Source organism: Camelina sativa, chromosome 4 (assembly GCF_030686135.1).
Source record: "Camelina sativa cultivar CO46 ecotype springtype chromosome 4, ASM3068613v1".
In the NCBI taxonomy this organism is placed as follows: domain Eukaryota; kingdom Viridiplantae; phylum Streptophyta; class Magnoliopsida; order Brassicales; family Brassicaceae; genus Camelina; species Camelina sativa.
This window is the reverse complement of record NC_141883.1, coordinates 24,364,274-24,382,099: the sequence shown is the minus strand read 5'-3', so window position 1 is coordinate 24,382,099 and position 17,826 is coordinate 24,364,274. Positions and strand designations below refer to the sequence as shown.

General features: G+C 36.5%; 5 protein-coding genes across 6 annotated transcripts; all 5 read right to left on the bottom strand.

The window, feature by feature from the left end:
• Window positions 1-582: 582 nt before the first annotated feature.
• LOC104784093 (glucan endo-1,3-beta-glucosidase 2-like) lies at window positions 583-2,658 on the bottom strand. Its single transcript, XM_087511496.1, has 2 exons — window positions 1,221-2,658; window positions 583-875 (listed from the first exon to the last, which is right to left on the bottom strand). Exon 1 carries the CDS (start codon window positions 2,374-2,376, stop codon window positions 1,231-1,233), a length of 1,146 nt encoding a protein of 381 aa, XP_087367622.1. The 5' UTR covers window positions 2,377-2,658; the 3' UTR covers window positions 583-875; window positions 1,221-1,230.
• Window positions 2,659-2,717: 59 nt separating this feature from the next.
• Window positions 2,718-4,974, bottom strand: LOC104781466 (LIM domain-containing protein WLIM2b). Of its 2 annotated transcripts, none has more exons than XM_010506144.3 (7): window positions 4,735-4,974; window positions 4,589-4,633; window positions 4,190-4,375; window positions 3,923-4,022; window positions 3,789-3,826; window positions 3,610-3,699; window positions 2,718-3,171 (listed from the first exon to the last, which is right to left on the bottom strand). In XM_010506144.3, exons 3-7 carry the CDS (start codon window positions 4,322-4,324, stop codon window positions 2,932-2,934), a joined length of 603 nt encoding a protein of 200 aa, XP_010504446.1. In that variant the 5' UTR covers window positions 4,325-4,375; window positions 4,589-4,633; window positions 4,735-4,974; the 3' UTR covers window positions 2,718-2,931. The 2 variants fall into 2 exon arrangements, with proteins under 2 accessions (XP_010504446.1, XP_010504447.1); XM_010506145.3 differs by having other exon boundaries at window positions 4,594-4,633; window positions 4,735-4,928.
• Window positions 4,975-5,131: 157 nt separating this feature from the next.
• LOC104781465 (protein LIKE EARLY STARVATION, chloroplastic) lies at window positions 5,132-7,940 on the bottom strand. Its single transcript, XM_010506142.3, has 5 exons — window positions 7,741-7,940; window positions 7,049-7,580; window positions 6,328-6,977; window positions 6,029-6,219; window positions 5,132-5,694 (listed from the first exon to the last, which is right to left on the bottom strand). Exons 2-5 carry the CDS (start codon window positions 7,563-7,565, stop codon window positions 5,319-5,321), a joined length of 1,734 nt encoding a protein of 577 aa, XP_010504444.2. The 5' UTR covers window positions 7,566-7,580; window positions 7,741-7,940; the 3' UTR covers window positions 5,132-5,318.
• A 259-nt stretch (window positions 7,941-8,199) lies between these two features.
• On the bottom strand, window positions 8,200-9,608 carry LOC104781464 (large ribosomal subunit protein eL33x). The gene is made up of 5 exons (XM_010506141.3): window positions 9,479-9,608; window positions 9,325-9,360; window positions 8,778-9,006; window positions 8,645-8,690; window positions 8,200-8,355 (listed from the first exon to the last, which is right to left on the bottom strand). The coding sequence occupies exons 1-4, from the start codon at window positions 9,505-9,507 to the stop codon at window positions 8,649-8,651; spliced, it is 336 nt and encodes a 111-aa protein (XP_010504443.1). The 5' UTR covers window positions 9,508-9,608; the 3' UTR covers window positions 8,200-8,355; window positions 8,645-8,648.
• Window positions 9,609-10,114: 506 nt separating this feature from the next.
• LOC104781462 (proline transporter 2) lies at window positions 10,115-12,772 on the bottom strand. Its single transcript, XM_010506139.2, has 7 exons — window positions 12,327-12,772; window positions 11,668-11,892; window positions 11,487-11,581; window positions 11,215-11,404; window positions 10,996-11,120; window positions 10,687-10,902; window positions 10,115-10,584 (listed from the first exon to the last, which is right to left on the bottom strand). Exons 1-7 carry the CDS (start codon window positions 12,415-12,417, stop codon window positions 10,207-10,209), a joined length of 1,320 nt encoding a protein of 439 aa, XP_010504441.1. The 5' UTR covers window positions 12,418-12,772; the 3' UTR covers window positions 10,115-10,206.
• Window positions 12,773-17,826: the final 5,054 nt, after the last annotated feature.

The window sequence follows — 17,826 nt, the reverse complement described above, 5'->3', positions numbered from 1 at the left end:
CTTTTGATGAGGAAAAGAAATGGATAATGTTCTTGACATGATCAGCAAGATGTTGACGTCAAATTATCCTTGCAACGCGCAATCCTTTTATTAGAATGAGAAATTTAAAACCACGAGTCAAATATATATATATCAGGACATGTAAGTCTAGCGGTTTCAAAGATCAAAGGTAGATTTTGAAAGTTTCTTGTCATACCCTCCAAATACTGATTCCTAATCACAAAGAATTTCGTTAAGTTTCATATGAAATTGATTTTAAAAATAAATTCAATTTTCTTTCTGTAATTGTTTTTGGTAAGACGCAAACGTTTCTTGTCTTGACTATTCAACCTAGGTCATGAAATTTGTTGATGAGCTCTCGCAATATATAACGTATTATTTGTTTTCTGATTAATTAACAATATGTTTCAGGAAGTCCACATTACATACCAGGTTTTGTAAGGTTCCTTGCAAATTTTATGGAACTGGTAGTACCTATTGAGCAACTAAGGATATTGATTTTCTGACCATTGACATAAACTTATACCTAATGTGGTCTAATTAATAGGAGAATTTTGTGGACAACACATTGCAAATTTCTCATTTTTGAATAACAGAAAACGAGATTCATTTGGAGATTAATTTGTAAGGAATATTCACAAAGAGCTATGATGTGTCCAATGGAAAGAACTAAAAACTGACACACAAGACAGTTTTTTTTTTGGATTTTGTTCAAGAATCAATACAGCAGAAACACAAGCTAAGATCACAAGACATGGTGAAGGATGAGAATGATCTTGGTCATTGGGTCATGTTATACCATGTCAGAAGATTCTTGATGTGCCGCTACTTCTCCATCTTCAATGCATCTTGACTCTTGTATACACCTCTGATTACTGTCAAAAACGATTGAAGAGACGTTTTCTTTGATCAGTTTCAGGATTAGACAAAGCGCACACACTACAGTGACTACACTATTGCTTCATCTTTCTATAGCTTCAATGTGTGAGACTCAAAATGACATTCCCTGAACTAAAAAAAAACACAGATAAGAGTTTTTGGTGTTCATGAAAGTTCCAAGTAAAATGTGTTATTCTATTCCACAAACAAAAGGATAAGCCTCTGAATTTATGCAAACATAGCCATAACCTATCTAAACCTAAGTCAACAATCATCAACCCAACAAAGTGATTCAATTCCAAAGAACCAAAAAGTAGAAGCAGAGGAAACAGAGACAGTACCTCTCTCTTCCTACATCAGCAGGTAAAGCATCACCACTCCCACAAAGCATCCAGTCCAAAGCTTTATGAAAGTTCTAATTTCACCTCCATCCGAGAACTCAAAGCTGTACTTACTAGTCATGTTATGATGCAAAAGCCCCCAGTTCCTAATCCCTTGCCTAGCATCTTTCTCAACAAGCTCAAAGATATAAACCTCAGAAACACCTTCTTTCCTCAACGGTGTTCCAGATCCGCTTCTCAGATGAGTCAACAAAGCTTTCAAGAACATCTCACTGTACAGCAACGTCGCGTCTACTTCACTAGCATCAATCCCCGAGCTAGGCCAACCAGTCTCCGCAACAATCACCGGAAGATTCTCATGCCCCATCACAGCCATAGCACTAATCACAGCATCAACCATCATATCAAAAAGATTACGGTACCTAACTCCGGTGGTGAGATCGTCTCTGAAATTAAACGGGAACTCTTCAAAAAGAGCAAACCCAATCGGAATCGAGAAGCTAGACCGGTACATGTTGTAGGGATAAAGATTGATCAAGAACGACGAGTTGGTTCTCTCGAGGAATTGAAGAATCGGTCTGATGATCACTTCGCCGTTAGGTTGTTGAAACTGCGCCGACGAAGGTGGGAACGCCGTGGGTACGATGTTGAAGAACGAGAACGTCGTCGACACAGAGATCTTGTAGATTCTCAGATCCACGAGAGATTGATGAACGTTCTGCATCGCGCGGAGGAGAAACGGAGATACGTCCGGCGAGTAAGAGATCACGTCGTTCCCGACGGAGATGATCGAGATCTTGGTGCGAGGGTGAAACGGAAGCACGTGGCGGTAGACCCAACGCATCGCGAGCGAACGGTTCGAAGCGAGGAGAGGAACGAGTGGATTCGGTACGGAGAGGAAGAGAGATACGTTGGTGTAGGCGAAGGCGCGAATCAACGCCGGGTTCGAGTCGAGGAGTCTCACCGCCGGGATGTTCATAGAGACGACTTTGGCGGCGATTCTGTCCGGCGAGAGCTGTGCGGTGGCGGAGATTGAAGCTGGAGTTGAGTAGGTGACTCCGATCGTCGTGGCGGAGGTGATCGTCGTAGGTGTAGCTATGGCGGTTAACGTGATAAGGAGGAGGAGATGAGAGGAGAGAGAGTGTATCTTCTTCATTCTCTTTTCTTGGAAGTTAGAGAGAGAAAGTGAAATCGGAAACTGAGGATTCTGATCGATCAAGAGAGAGAGACGAAAAGGTTGAAGATGAAGTGTGAGAATGGGCGGGAGGATTCTGTTAGAGGAGTTATTGATTCTGTGTGCTACGGTGTAGATTAGGTACTGTAGACATCACTCGTAAACTCAGACGCTGGCGTGAGTACACGTGTCCTCTGTAGCGTATGTTTGACCAAAAGTCTTACGTAGTCAAAACTCTCTGGCGTAGTCGGAGACTTTCTAATTTATTAAGCAGGAGTAACCAAAGAAGCTTATACATTCTTTAATGGCGATTGAGCCAGAGATACCGAAATTGAAGGTTTTATAGATACCAAAATCACGAACAGTCTAACACAATCAAAGTTTTTTTAAGCAGACATCAATGGAGATAAGAACATGAAAGGATAGATTACACACACGCTCACACACAGACACAAACGGGAAAAAAGCAAACTGAATCAGTTTGGCATCAACTTTCAAATTTTAGACTAGAGAAGAGGAGAAGAGATTATTGAACTTTTAAGATTCAGGATCTGCGGCTGCTGGCACGCCGGCAGCGACTGCAGCGGCTGCAGAGCGTTTGATTGAAGCGGATTTGATCAAGTGGTTGTAACTTCCCTTTTCCTTGAAGAGCTGAGCGAAATGGTGCTTGCAGTACAGGATTCCTTCAAGAGCTGCGTAGTTGGATGGCGAAAGTGCGCAGCCTCCATGTGAGCATTTGAAGCAGGACTTGTGATACGTCTGGCTCTCCACTGTTACCTGCAGTGTTTTGAACAAAAAACAAGATTTAAGCAGGACTGACCAAAGGAGCTTTCAAAGATCCCAGCAAGAGTTTTGTATTAAGTCATGATGTCAATAGTTTTCATATTCAAGACTTTCACCAAGAAAGAGAATCATGGTTTACTCGAGAACTAAGCACAAGCCATAGCTGAGAATCTCCAAAACAGCTCAAACAGGTAAACTAAAGCAACAAAGAACCGATATTTCCAGGGGTTATGCATCCGTGACATTATGTTCATTGCAAGCTCTTGGTTATTGAGGAGATTATGTATTTATCCAACACATTAAAGAGAAAACACAGGTGAAATCTAGCAAATGATCAAACTGTGTGTTTAGAGGGCAGAAAGGTGATTACAGAGCTTCAGTTAATGGAAAAACGCATGAGTGAAGAGCTATCAACATCAAACGAGTTCTAACCTTCTCGATAGGATATACAGTTTTACTGCAAGTGGCGCATTTCTCTTGTGTACCAGAGAATCTGCCGGCAACTCGACTAGGTGTCCTTGTCTGAGAACAAACCAAGAAAGGGATATAAGAGAAAGAGTCAATTGATGTGCCCAAAGAGCTTTTATCCAAACCAGATAAGAAACACTTACCAGCTCAGGAGTTGCTGATTTGTCAGTCGGCTTTGCAGCTGTGAGGAAACAAAGTTCAAGAAACGTTACATCGATAACCAAAAGAAGAGCAAGTGAAAAAAAATTGGAATCGAAGCAGAGACAAGACTACATACGTGACTGAAAGTTCTTGTTGAAACTACCAGACTCCTTGAAAAGCTGCTCAAAATGAGGCTTACAGTACAACACACCTTCCATAGATGAGTAACTGCTCAGCTGAAAAAAAAAAGAGATTTACTTTCTCAGAAACTTCTTATGGTTACAATGTCAATTCATCATTTAAGCAAGAAGCAGAATAAATCAATCCATATAAACTCATTCCTCCAACCAAACCAGAACCATTAACATTATAAACAAAGGTTATTTATAAAGGAGAAAGAGACCTGAAGCCTGCTTTTGCAGTGAGTGCATTTGAAGCAAGACTTGTGATAGCCAACTCCATCAGCTGAGAGAAGCTCCACAGCATACACAGTCTTCTCACAAGCCTTGCATTTCTGTTGAGTTCCTGTAAAAGACATCCTCAAGGCCTTGCCTTCACTTTTTCTCACCTCCTTCTTCTTCTTCTCACCCTAAAATTTCAAAATCCAGAAAACAATAGAAACCCATAAAAAAAAAAGTCCTTTTTTCCAAAGATTCTAAATTTCAAATCGATCCAATGATAATTGAAACAAGACTGTATCCAGACGAATGTAAATTGTAATGAGAGATAAAGACGAAGCCGATCTCTTAAGAATGAAATCATAAACCTCGAGAAAGTTAATCACAAAGGACGGATCTATTACCTCACCTTGAGATGAGTCCTGTCAAGATCTGATCCTCGAACGAAACTGCAAAATACACAACGCCGACTTAATCAGAGAAAGATTGAGAGATGTGAAAATGCAAAAGTCAACTTGTTTCAAGAGAGAGAGCTGTAACGTATATGTACCTTCAAATAACGAAAATGGAGGATCTTTGTGACGATCAAGACGATGATGACTGATGAGGAAGAGAAGAAGAAGATGATGATACAGCAAGTAAAGGAATAATAATAAGATTTTGGTAAAAATCCTTTTTTTTTTAATCTTCTCCTTTTAGCTGGAGGAGACAGTGGGGTTCCACTTTGGATTGTCCTCTCTCTCATTTTTTTTTTTTTTTTTTATAATTATAATTTAGAATTTGTAACAGCAACAAATTGAGAATTATTAGTTCTATTTCTATATGTTACAATTTACAAATAAAAAAATGATATATAATACAAATTTGTCATCTTATCTTACTGTAACTTTACCAAATAAAGGGTTTAAACTTTAAATTATCTGTTTATTCTCCTGGAATGGAATGCGTTTGGTGTTCAAGTCTCTAATCAGATCTTATTTAGGCAACATCTATTAATAAAACACCAAAGCATCGACCATATTAGAAGTGATTATAAATACATTGCAATTGATCAACTACTACTCTAGAGTGCCAAGGCCAATTTCTTATTGTCCCAGCTTATTTATTTATAGCCTTGTCTTTGTTTTGATTTTTCTAGGACATATCAGAAGGCTTCTTAACGGCTCGGAGCTGAACGGAGTTGTCAAAACAGTGGAAGAAGCCAAAGTGAGGGAACCTCTCATACCAAGTTTCTTGTGGCACATGTGTGTCCCAGTGTTCTCCGCTGCTGCTTTTACCGTATTTGTGAACCCATCCTGATCCGTTGTGACCTTCTCCCCAACTTCGGTTCCATCTGTCACCGTGCTTCCCTTCCCACCAAGTCTCACCTTGTTTCACTCCTTGAGCGCTCGGGTTAAAGTTCTCGTCCCATTTGTCTCCCCATTTGTCCCAACCGTCCCCTACCCATCGTTCAGCCCACTTGTCTGTGTACTTTGTGCTTCCACCTTGTCCGTCATACTTCTCTCCCCACCTGGTATAAACCAATCAAGAGAGATTTAGAAACATCCTAGTTATTTAGTCACAGTTTGTGTAGTTTCAATTCTATTTCCTTTACAAATGCAGAGGAGAACTACACATCTGTTGAAGACAAGGTAGGAGTGGCTTTATTACAATGCTAATCGCTCCTAGAACTCACAAGTCGAAATAACAAATTAACCAAAAATGCTCACAGACTAGGCTTCAAAATGTTAATAGAGCATCACTGATTTGATGTTCAACATTATAAGGTGTTAACAAGCTAGATGATATCGTAAGGACTATGTGAGTGGTGTTTTTGTTATGTGAAAAGAGTGTTTTGAGTATACCTTTCATGCCAGACATGAGCATGGCCAGCATCAAGGGGTGTATTGCGGTCAATGCTGCACCACTTATGAGCCCATTTTTCTGATTTTCCAGTAGCATCATAATGCTCCCACCACTTCTCTTGCCATTCATCACCTTGCCCACTCTTTCCCCATTTGTCTGCAGTTTTCTCCATATGCACAATACCATTCTCCTGTAATAGACAATTCAAATAAAGCCTCAAATAGTCTACAGTGCACTACTTACTCCTGCAGATAAGTGTCTCAGTTTTTAGATTTATAGTAACTACTTTTACACTGACCTGGCTCATCGACTCTCTCCAGAACTCACGCCACACGTTTCCAGTCGCATCACGTCCTGATTTCTCAGAACCAAGTTCCTTGAACCCAAAATCATCAGAAGCCTCCCAATACTTGTCTTGCCACTCAACAACACCATCAGCAGTAACCCCACGTATCATTGTCCACCTACAAACCACACCATCAGGTCTTTTCTCTACACCCGTTTGCTTCCACCACTTCAATCCGTCTTCACTAACTCCAGAAGATGAAGACTCATCCAAACTACCAAGAACACGAGCCACTTCTTCCGCATTCGCTGAAGATATATCATCAAGGTCATGTTCTGTTGATGATATCTCGTCAGAGCTGGGCTTTGTCTCTGCCTCTTTTCGAACCTCAATCAAAGACTCAAAAGGCGGGATAGTAAAGCTATGCCTTTCAGAAGAAAGCATACTCTCATAGGGTATGGAAAGAGAGTCAGCTGATTTGTCTTTCTCCAATACAGGATTAGGTGGAAACTCAGCAGACTTTTCCACAGCTTGCAAGTCCACATTCATATTTGAAGTTATCTCACTACCTTGAGGTGGTGTCCAAGACCAAAAATCTGGTCCTGGAGTCTCAGTACCAGAAGTTTCTGACCGAGGCACATACACTGTTCTACTCCACATTCCTGGTAGATTCCAACAACATATGAATAAACCAAACTTCACAAACAACGAATGAAGAGCTAATAAAGTTTACCTTTTGTTTGAGTCTCCGTGACTCCATCACTTGAGACAGTGTTATCATCATCTGGAAACCCTTCCTTCCCGTCGCCAGAATTGTTAGAGGCAAGAATCGCTTTAGCAGCGGAGATGGCTGCAGCGGCACGATCAACGACCTGCATTCGCTGAATCCGATCTCTTTCCTCGACAGAAACTTCAAGAATCTTCTGAAACTCATCACTCTTCTTCTCCAAATCACCTCCTTCCTCTTTAACACCGTCGACGGATACAACATTCTCGGCAATTTTCTCAAAGGCCTTCTCTTTCTTCTCGCGATCAACGGCGTTTTTCCACATATCGAGGTACGATTCAGCTCTTTCATTAGAAACCCTAAGAATCTTCACACCGCTTCTATTACCTCTCAGGTTCCTCCCGTTCGTCACCGGTGCCGCGAAATTCACAGAAGTGTAGTAGAAGTCACGTCGTCGTCTTCCGTCGTCCCAGTGAGAAGAGCCCAAAGCGGCGCCAATCGAAACACCTAACCGCGATGCCATTTGTTTTCTTCTTCCCTTCACAATCCCAATTCCAAAGGGCAGAATCAGTATTGAAAAGAAAAAAAAAAAAAAAAAAACGAAACTTTTTGTGAAAAATCGGAGAGAAAGAAGAAGAAGACGATCTATATAGAATTGTGAGAGAAATTGTCATAAAGGATGGATTTTTTATTATTACCTCACGTTGAGCAGAGAGAGTCCAATCAAGATCTGTCCTCGAACGAAACTCCAATATAGACGGGAACTTTAAAAAAGAAGAAGAAGTAGAAGATGATCCACGAAAAGAATCAGAATCTCGGAGATTGTGTTTAAGGACACTCTGTGTGAGTTTTTCCCTGATGTCGGCACCAGATATTGGGATATTTAGTTTTGGCGGGTGGTGCAAAATAGAAGGTTTAATTATCTGTTTTATCTTTAATTAAATGCTTATGACTTTTAACTTTTTAGTTTTTACATCATCATTCTCATTCATATAAATATCTTACATCATCTAACTTGGTATTGCTAACGAATGTGTTACATATAGTAGTCTTTAGTAATACTAATGAAAAAAAAGTTTTAGTATTTCTTGTTGACACTCAGATTCTAGAAGAGTAGAAGAGCATAGTTGAGAGCTAAAAAATAGGGAAATGATGAGGATCATAATATTTCTGAAGTTCCATTAATCGATAATCAAAACTGACAAGAAGAGTCTATGACAAAAAGTGAATTAAAGGATAAAACTACAGCTCCTGCGAAATGATACTTGTGATTCCCTTCCGGTAGTTTGTAAAATGTTCTTGAATCAAGCTTCCTGCATTAGGAATTCGAATCAGGATCCATGTTTTACTTTGGATAAACAAAACCAAAACCTGGACTATATATGTTATAGGGATGAGTTGCAATTGCTCCTAACTACAATGCACAACCTCTTTTAAAGGACATGAAAAACGTAAAACAAAATGGCTGATCTAATATTATCACAAGGTAATGAATTAGTGCAGACAGGTATAGTCTTCAATTCTAGTGATGATGATCATAAACGAAATGAAAGGAATAAATGGGATTATTGGATCAAAATTTATTGAAAATGAGTATGGTACCTCCTCATATGTTGCTTGGGTACATGAACACTCTGACTTTAGCTCCCTGAGATCAACAAGTTAAACTAGTCAGCACTGCTGGAAAACAAAATCATCCAATTAACCATGATATAATCCAAGAAAGTTAAAATACCATTGACTTTGGTGGTAAGTTTGAAGTGAACTTAGCACGGACAACACCGCTGTTACCATGAGGCCTAGCGACCTTTCCCCAAATGCAACGGTAGTGAGAACCGTTCTTCTTTGTCTTTGCCTTGTAGATGTAAGCCATACGCTTTCCCTTGTACCAGTTAACCTCCTCTTGAGTGTTCACTCCTTCGATCTGGACGAGAGAAGTGTTGGGGTATTGGTTGGACTTGGACCTGAAATTATACTTCATAGTTAGTAATCAAGCTTTGATGCATAGAGACATCTCAAAATGTATCATCTGAATCATTTGTATAACACTAAATCAGAGACTAACTACAAAAACACAAACAGAAGATTCAAATAATTGTCTGAAACTCTAATGTAAACTAGTCCATCATGACATAAAGATATCTACAGAATTAGAAAACAAGATAGATGCTTAATGAAGACATAGATCTATGTTGATACACAAAACCGGTTCACCCCAATAACTCAGCAACATTGCAAAGTTAACAACAAATCAACTCGAAAGGATGAAAATTTCAAAGTACCTCTTGTAACCGAGGACTGTTCCTCGCACATACAACCTGCAAAACAACGAAACACATAGATTTCATTAGACTTAGCAAACCACTAACGAACAAATTCGAATTGGAGATTCAGCTGAAAGAGAGAGATAAGTTTCACATTCGAAACGCTAATTACCTAACTCTCTCTCCTTGACGTCCCTTCATTTTCGATCCTGCTACTGTCTTCTTCCTCTCCCCACTCCTTTTATGCCGGCGAGCGAAATTTACAGAGAAAAACCCTAGCTTTCGCTAATTAGGTCAAGACTATTTATATACGGATTCATAAAATAGCAAAAGTGCTCTACTGGGCCTTTGAGCTATCTCTATCAACTTAGCCCATTACGGCTAGGCCCAATTATGGCTTACGTTTGATTACTAAATTGATTAACGTTTAAAAACTAACGAAAACAGTTTGAAAACAAAAAAACAGAGATGACATAAGAATGGAGAAAACAGAGGAAGGCGTCGGAATCAGAGTTTACACGGCGAGTCCGACGCAAAAACCATCACCGTATCAAGTTGCACTCTCTTCACTGCCTACGTTTTCGGATCGAAGAGTTACGCGTTTTTTGTTTCCAGGTAAAGAGATATAGATTGATCAAGTTATAGAGACTCGGAATTGTTTCTAGTGCTTTTTTACTTGTTTTTCCGATCACTCGATATGGTGTTGAAGTTTGGATGCATGGCTTCTAGATTTAACTTCACTTCTCTGTTTATTTGTTATTTTAGTATCTGTTTTTTTTTTTTTTTTTACTTTGTAAAGAACAAAAAAGAGATTACAACCATTTTTTTAATATTTGGTGTAAGATATTACAACATTAACAATGTCTTAAGAATACAAAAAAAAATAATAAGAGTTTTTGATCAAACATCAGCAAAAACATGGAAGTTTTTGGAATCAACGGATATGAGTCTAACAGCAGCAATAGCAGCAGCAAGAGACATTAATCCAAAGACGCAAACATTAAGCCAATGCCATAGCTTTTGCACAAGACTAAGCTTATCGTTCATAGCGACTAGATACATGTGATTCGCTAATATGAATGTGAGAGGGAACGTGCTTATCGCTCCCGTGAGGCTCATGAAATCTCCAAGAAACGGCAATAGCGCAGAGAGAAGTGTGCTTACCGCGAGGTAGCTTCCTCTTGCTACTGTTCTAAACAACAGATTCTTCAATGCCAATGGACTTCCTTTGACTCCGTACTTTGTATCCATATACTCATAAGTCGGACTAGCAAAAATCTACAAAAAAAATCACAAGAAAAATGAACTGTTACGCTTAGGAGTAAGACGTAAAAACTCATCACTGAGTTCTAAAGAGCGGTTTGAGGAGGAGAAACTTACATGTAAAGAGATAACCGACTGTAAGAAAGCGCAAATGTTAGCGAGTGCTTTAACCCAAACAGGTCCACTGACGCTGTTTAACAAATAAGTCGATGTCGAGGACCCGTAAGCCCAATAACCGATGAATGTAACGGCATACATTGGTAAAACACCAACAGTGAATTGAAAATACAGAGCCTTCATCATGTTTTTAACCACCGGTTGCTTCACTGTAGCCTAATCAATCATTCCACAAAATATTAGTGTTAAAGAAGAAAAAAACAGAGAAAGATTCGATTGAGTATGAATAGATCTATGTGACTAGCTAACCTGTATTTCCGGGAGCATTCCCGTATTGAATGCGAAAACCAGATTTGCTGCTGCTCCTGTTATGGTAAAGAGTTTGTTTATTGATGATCCTTGTATGGTATAGTCTCTTTCAGGTTTGTTTACTCCTATGAAACCAAAACATAAACACAAAATGGTTTACAAAAACATATCAATCAAATGTATCATTAGTTTCTGTTTTGGTTATATCAAGAAGTATACCATCTTTAGCTGATAGAACTATCGCAACAACAATGTAGACTATGCTGAGGACTGTTGAAACTCCGAGCCAGATTCCAAGAGCTGATAAATGAGGAATACCAATGGCGAAAAGCGCACATACAACACCCGCGATGGCGATAAAGTGTGGCAGTTTCATCAAGCTGTCATCTCTAAAAAGCACATAAACAGCCTGCACATAATGCAAAAGCAGAGCTAAATGAGCAGCTGATGACTTACTCACAACAAAACATGTGAGTTTGTTTTTATCGTACCTTTAAGGCAGAACCAGCAAGTATGATGAAACCACAATTAATCATGAAAAGATTGACATATTGCAATCCCCATGTAACACGGTACATCTTTTTACCTAATCAATCAAAGCAAATACACATTTCGTAAGCCTGAGACAACCAAATCAACATAGACATCATGCTAGAGCTATGAGGAATTTACCATAGATGAAGCCTGCAAGATCTCTATAGCGAATGTGTCTCTTTCCACCAAACTCATGAAGCTTGGCGACAAGAGAGTTAGCATAAAGGGAGATTCCGGTAGCAAGAAGAAGACCAATCACACCACCAATCCAACCCAAAGGAACCATGACTGTCCCGGAATATCCCAACACATAGGCACTGTTTATACCGGTTGTTAGAACAAATGATACCTGAAACCATGAATCTGTGTACAATCGTTCAACTGTTAAAAGCTTACACACATATACAACATAAAATAATAAGCCAGCCACTCATTTTTTCCATCCCAAATATAGTTTTCAAGTGTAAATCAAAAAAAAAAAAAGCAGAGTTCTGCATAGAGAAACTGATATATGGAAATTACACTTGCTATGCATGCATAAGTGAGTTATTAGTGAATCTGACGAAGAAGACAAAAGGCTACAGTTTATTGGAAAAAAAGAAGCATAAACTCCCCAATTAAGTACACTTTTGGCTTTCCAAAGGCTAAATAAAAAGAACTTTTCTTCAAAAGCTCGAGATCAAGCAGTAAACGACAAAGTTTATCGACCCAAAAAAGAGCAAAAAAAAAAAAAACAAAATAGGACAATATTTGCAATAACAATATAAATTTCCAAAGATAGAGGATAAGAAACGAACCACTGCTAATCTGATGAGCAGTCTCAGGGACTTCGAGATCGAACTTTTCTACTGCTGTAACTTTACGGTTCCTAGCTTCACTCGTATCCATAATTCCGACAAGAATCTGTTTAAACCTCTTCACTTTCTTCTCCCTAGAGTTTGAGATTTGGTTTGCTCACACACCCCAAAAAGACAAGTTTCTTGCTTTGGGTTTAAAGAATCTTTGAACAGACAATTCTATTCCACACAAAAAGTGTGAAATGGAATTGACGAAAAATGAAAAAGATGAATCCTGTTTTTTTTTTTTTTTTCTGAGTGTTTGATCTTTTGGGTCAAATTTAATAGATGGATGGGTCAGAGAGATGGATACGTCTCTGTGTCACTCCGCGTTGAATTATTTGCACCAGATCCTATAAAATGTGTAGCGAACGTTTTCAGTGTACTTAAATAAATGATAAAAATACTTTTTTTTTTCTTACCATAATAGTGCTAAAAAGGAATCTTGAGAAATAAAATAGATATGAACGAATCTTATGAATCATTTTTGGAAAGGCTAATAATTTTCGTCCAATACTCCAATCCACGAAATCTTATCAAGAAAATCAATTTTTTCTTTAATATAATTTCTTAATAACTTGACTATATATAATCGTATTGTTAGTAGCAGTGTTAATTTTTCAACAGTCTTTCAAATTAACTACAACATTTTTCAAAGACCGGAGTAGTTTCGTTACTTGGTGAAAACTTAAGAAAGTCAAAGTAGAGCAACGTGTGAACATAACTGCTACTCGCTTACAACTTTTTGATGTAATTATTTGACTAACCATTATGACATAATCTTCCTTTGACCTCTTATTACATTATCCTGAATTTGTTTTTTTCTCTCTTTTGTCCTATTTAGAAATGGATTCGTATGATCGTATCTGTGTGATCGACTTAAAATCATATGTCCTCTCTGTTGACTGTTGGCATAATCCGAAGGTTATCTCAACTAATTCACTCGTACACCCAAGGTGAAGAAGATGCAATTAACATAATAACATCAACAATGTAATTAAAAAGTAAAAAAATCACATATATATGTTCTTTGATTCGACGAATAATGAATGAGTCCAACAAAAGGTACACCCAATATATCTAAATCTGAAATATTCTTACTTTTGCGGCCTAGTGTGAAATTTTAAATGTGTTTGTACGATTTATAGTTTTGAGAATGCTATTGAAACACAAATATTACGTAACTAGAACAAGTGTGGAATATTAGGATAGCTGATTAGTCAACTACATGATCCTCTTCCAAACATCTTATATGCCCATTTCCACACCAAAAAATTAAAAATTAATGTCACACAGAATATGACAACAAATTTTATTTATTTTTAAATGTTAAGTTGAGTAACAAAAAACGGAAAGTCTAAAACGAATTTTAAAAATAAAATTCACCCTTTACGTAATATACACGTGGCTTGACTTTGTGGTCAATAAAAATTCAACACCATGCAAAAACTTTATGATTGGAATTTCCAGCCCATCGCGTTCACATGCGTTTGAATTTTACTATTGACTACATCAAGATTCTAGTAATACGTTTTACTATCTGTATACTACAGGAAATTATAAAATAATCTTATTTATTATTAACATTAATAATTAATTTAATAAACAAATTAACTCTATCTATATTCGATTTTTTATAAAAACTAAATATTTTAAAAGGTAACAAACATATGTATACAGATTTTATATCTTTATTTTATAAAAAGATGAATGAAAAAGTTAAAAAGTGATCTTTAGCTTCACATACTATATTTCACATACTATATTTTACTTTCACAGGTTTCGTATGATAAATTTTTGCGGATTAAAAATGTTTGAACGTGTTGCGTGATCCACCTAGCATGACGGGTTTGTACTATAAAACCAACACTAAAACTATTAGTTTATTTTACTATAGATTTGTAGTCATAGTTTGGAAAATTAACTTATAAATTATTTAGTATATGAATTACAAAATATTACACATAGTACAACACAATCTTAATATTACAAAAAAAAAATTATATACACATAAAAATATACACTAACATACCATATAGGCGTATACCTCTGTTTAATACTAGAAAACAAAACTAAGTGTTTTAAACTTTTATATTCTATCTAATAACAAATTTAATGTAATTAGGTTCTAAACTATATAAAACGTAAGAAACAAACATTCTAAAACAAAATTATAAATTAATTAGATAAAAGTTAATTAATTGGAAATTTAAAAACTAAATAAATTAAAAATTATTATTTAAAATACAATAATTTATTAATTAGTCCCGCGGTGTACCGCGGGTAAAAACCTAGTTATATATATTTTAGTAACAATAGCCAAATATTTTGTTGTTTGAGTTTTTTCATTCAATTATTCCAGACAAATTTTGTTTTAACATGTTAATTTAACACATGAATTTTCTTATATCATTTTTTGAATCATAAGCATATGTCATTTATTATTGTTGAGAATCGCAAAATCCGATTCACCTCTGTAATGAACCGCATACTGCGACTCTGCCTATATTTCTCGTCTACTTCACAAATCAGTTTGCATAACATAAACATAATACAGAGATTTAACGAGTTCCCTTTATGCAGAAGGTACATCTCTTATGGGAACATTCTCCTACAAACATTCACTATCAATCACTCAAGATTTATACACAAAGTTTCATATACAAATTTAGAGAACTACTAACAAAGAAACCTGAAGAAGAAAACACATAATAGATCTAGCTTTTCTTCTTCCCCTCTCCCTGTCTCTGGTTCAACTCTCTCATCTATGTATAACCCTGAAACACTTCCAGAACCCCAAAGAAGCAGCTCCACCTTCATCTCTTATCAGAGTGTCATGAAGACATCTTAAACCTATACTAGGTTATGTTTGGCTCTCAGCCCTACAACTCCAGCCAAACTTCTGCTTCTTTCTCATGGTTCTGTGCACTGCTTTAAGCTCTGTGTACGACGCCTTGCACATGCTGTCTGCATTGTGTCCTGCGTTTTTTCATCTGCCTTGCACAACACTCTACGCTGTGCCCTGCAGCTGCCACCAATGTACTAGCAGCTTCTTTTGTGCGTGCTTTTTTTACAGCATGTGCATATCCTTCTTTAAACCTAGCTTCCATTATATAGTGAAACTCTAGAATTTGTGTCGGTTTACTCTTGCAGACAACACAAGTCGGATCTTGTATGGGATACACACCAATATAAGCCTAGTTCATAGTTGATACCAAATAAACCCATATGAAACAAATATATACAACAATTATCTTATGGTTTATATTGCCTCTTGGATATTAAAAATTATTAAATTCATTATTATACCGTTTTACTATTCTCTACTACCAACTTCAACATTTGTCATTTATCTAAATAAATCTTCTTTTCATATCTTTTGCTTAGTTATCTCTATTAATTTTCTTTGAGTTTTGTATGATTGATATCGATCTTGTAATATATCAGATCTTTTTGTACAGCTATAACCTATGATAAGAAGAGTAAGTCAGTTCCCAAAATCGTTGGGGATTTTCTGAATACAAATTCCTGAAAATATAACTCATAAAAGATGGAGGCATGGAGCATACAACTAACTGTAAAATAAAACAGTTATAAACAGGTGGTTTTTGGTTCAAAATAGTTCAACCTTTAGGTTATTTATAATTTATACCTTAGGTCATCTCCAACGGTGGATTTAACCAAGGTTCTTATTACAGATTGTGATTAAAAATAAATCAGAATTAATAAAAAAGATAAGAGTTGCCTCTTGTTTAGTAAGTTTAAGAGTAACCTCTTATTTGATACGTGTCAGCATATCGTTGATTTGGTTTTTAATATAAAAAAAAAAGTTTTTTTTTTTCCTTTTTTTCTCTTCCTCTTCTCTCTTTGAAAGATTACAAAGATTAGAAAGGTTGTGAGCGAGCTTTTCAATAGTTACAATGACGATTGTGTTAACAAGAAGGGGAAAGATACCAAATTCAACAATTGGCTCGAGGAAAAGCTGATGGCCTCGGCCCTCTTCTCCATTGTGGTTCTACTAGTCGTTATGGTTTCTAGAGCATACAATAAGTAAAAATTATGTTATACTTAAAACATATTTATTTTGAAAATGATATTTTTTTCAAAATAAGAACTTCAATTAGAGTTTTACCATTGGAGGGGGATATTTTTAATTAACCTTCTACAAGTTCTTATTTTTAAAAATTATACAATTTAATCTTAAAAAAAAATTAAGAGTCTCAAAATAATAATCTACCAATGGAGATGCTCTTAATATCTAAAAGGCTATGATTTTAACATATATAAGTATTCTACAAAAAATGAAATATTTGTTTAAAAAAAATTATATTCATTTTTCATTTCTAAATTGTTTACTTTAGTTAATTTTTGCATCATTTTTGGTTTTTTTTTCAAAAATTAATTCAAATATCTTTATCTGACTTCTTGAATTCAAATAATATGGAGTACATAAAAATATCAAAACATCAAATTATCCGTTATAAGAATTAATTTTCATGAAAATATATGTTTTAAAAAAAAGAAGTTAAAACTGGTTCATAAAAAACACAAATTATATATGTATCAGAGCCAAGTTTTGATCTTGGGACCTGTGGGTTATGGGCCCACCACACTTCCGCTGCGCCACTCTAATTATGTTGCCAAGATTGTGAATCTGAAATCTATAATTATATTTAAGGTTTCTTCTACTATTTTTATTTTGGAAGATTGATTTTACATACTTTTTTTTTTTATAGATTTGTACAATTTGCTCAAGTTTTGACAAATTATGATTGAAGAATTACACATAAGTTTTGACAATTACACATGGCAATAACGTGTGTATTTTTTTTTGAACTGCCTTATACATTTGTATCTAAAATATGATATTGCACAAAATTTTGCTCATGTTGATCAGGAAAAAGCAAAATAAAAAAAGACATAAGGAAAAGTTTTTTTTTTGTCAAACAAGCATTTCATTAGAAACTAGATCCTCCAAAGAGAGATGTTCTTACAAATTAAAAGCAAAAGAGTGCAAGCAAAATAGAGATAGAGACTCCATGAGTCTTCCAAGTAAATGCATAACTTGGGGAAGCTTGCAAAATATGGAAGGTCTGTTGATGTCTTGAAGGATTCTAGCTTGAAGGTGATCTTCGAGTAATCCCCGACCAACAAGTGGTCATTAGTAGCTCGGGCGAATGACGCATAAGAGCTTTTAAAAAGGTGCTCCATGGAGGAGGCTGAGGGTTCAAGCATTATAAAAGTGCCGGTAAAGGTTCGAAGAAGGGAGTTCTCATTGATGAAATAGGTTGGCGGAGCTTGCCAAGAACAAAACACAGGACCAAAACTCAATTAGAGAGGCATTGTCTTTTATGGCTGAAGCTGGGTTCATAATCTTGTTGAAGAGGTTTTTACTCGGACTATGCTTCACTACCAAAGCAGAGTCGTGGCCAAGGTCACACCATATATACAAATATATATG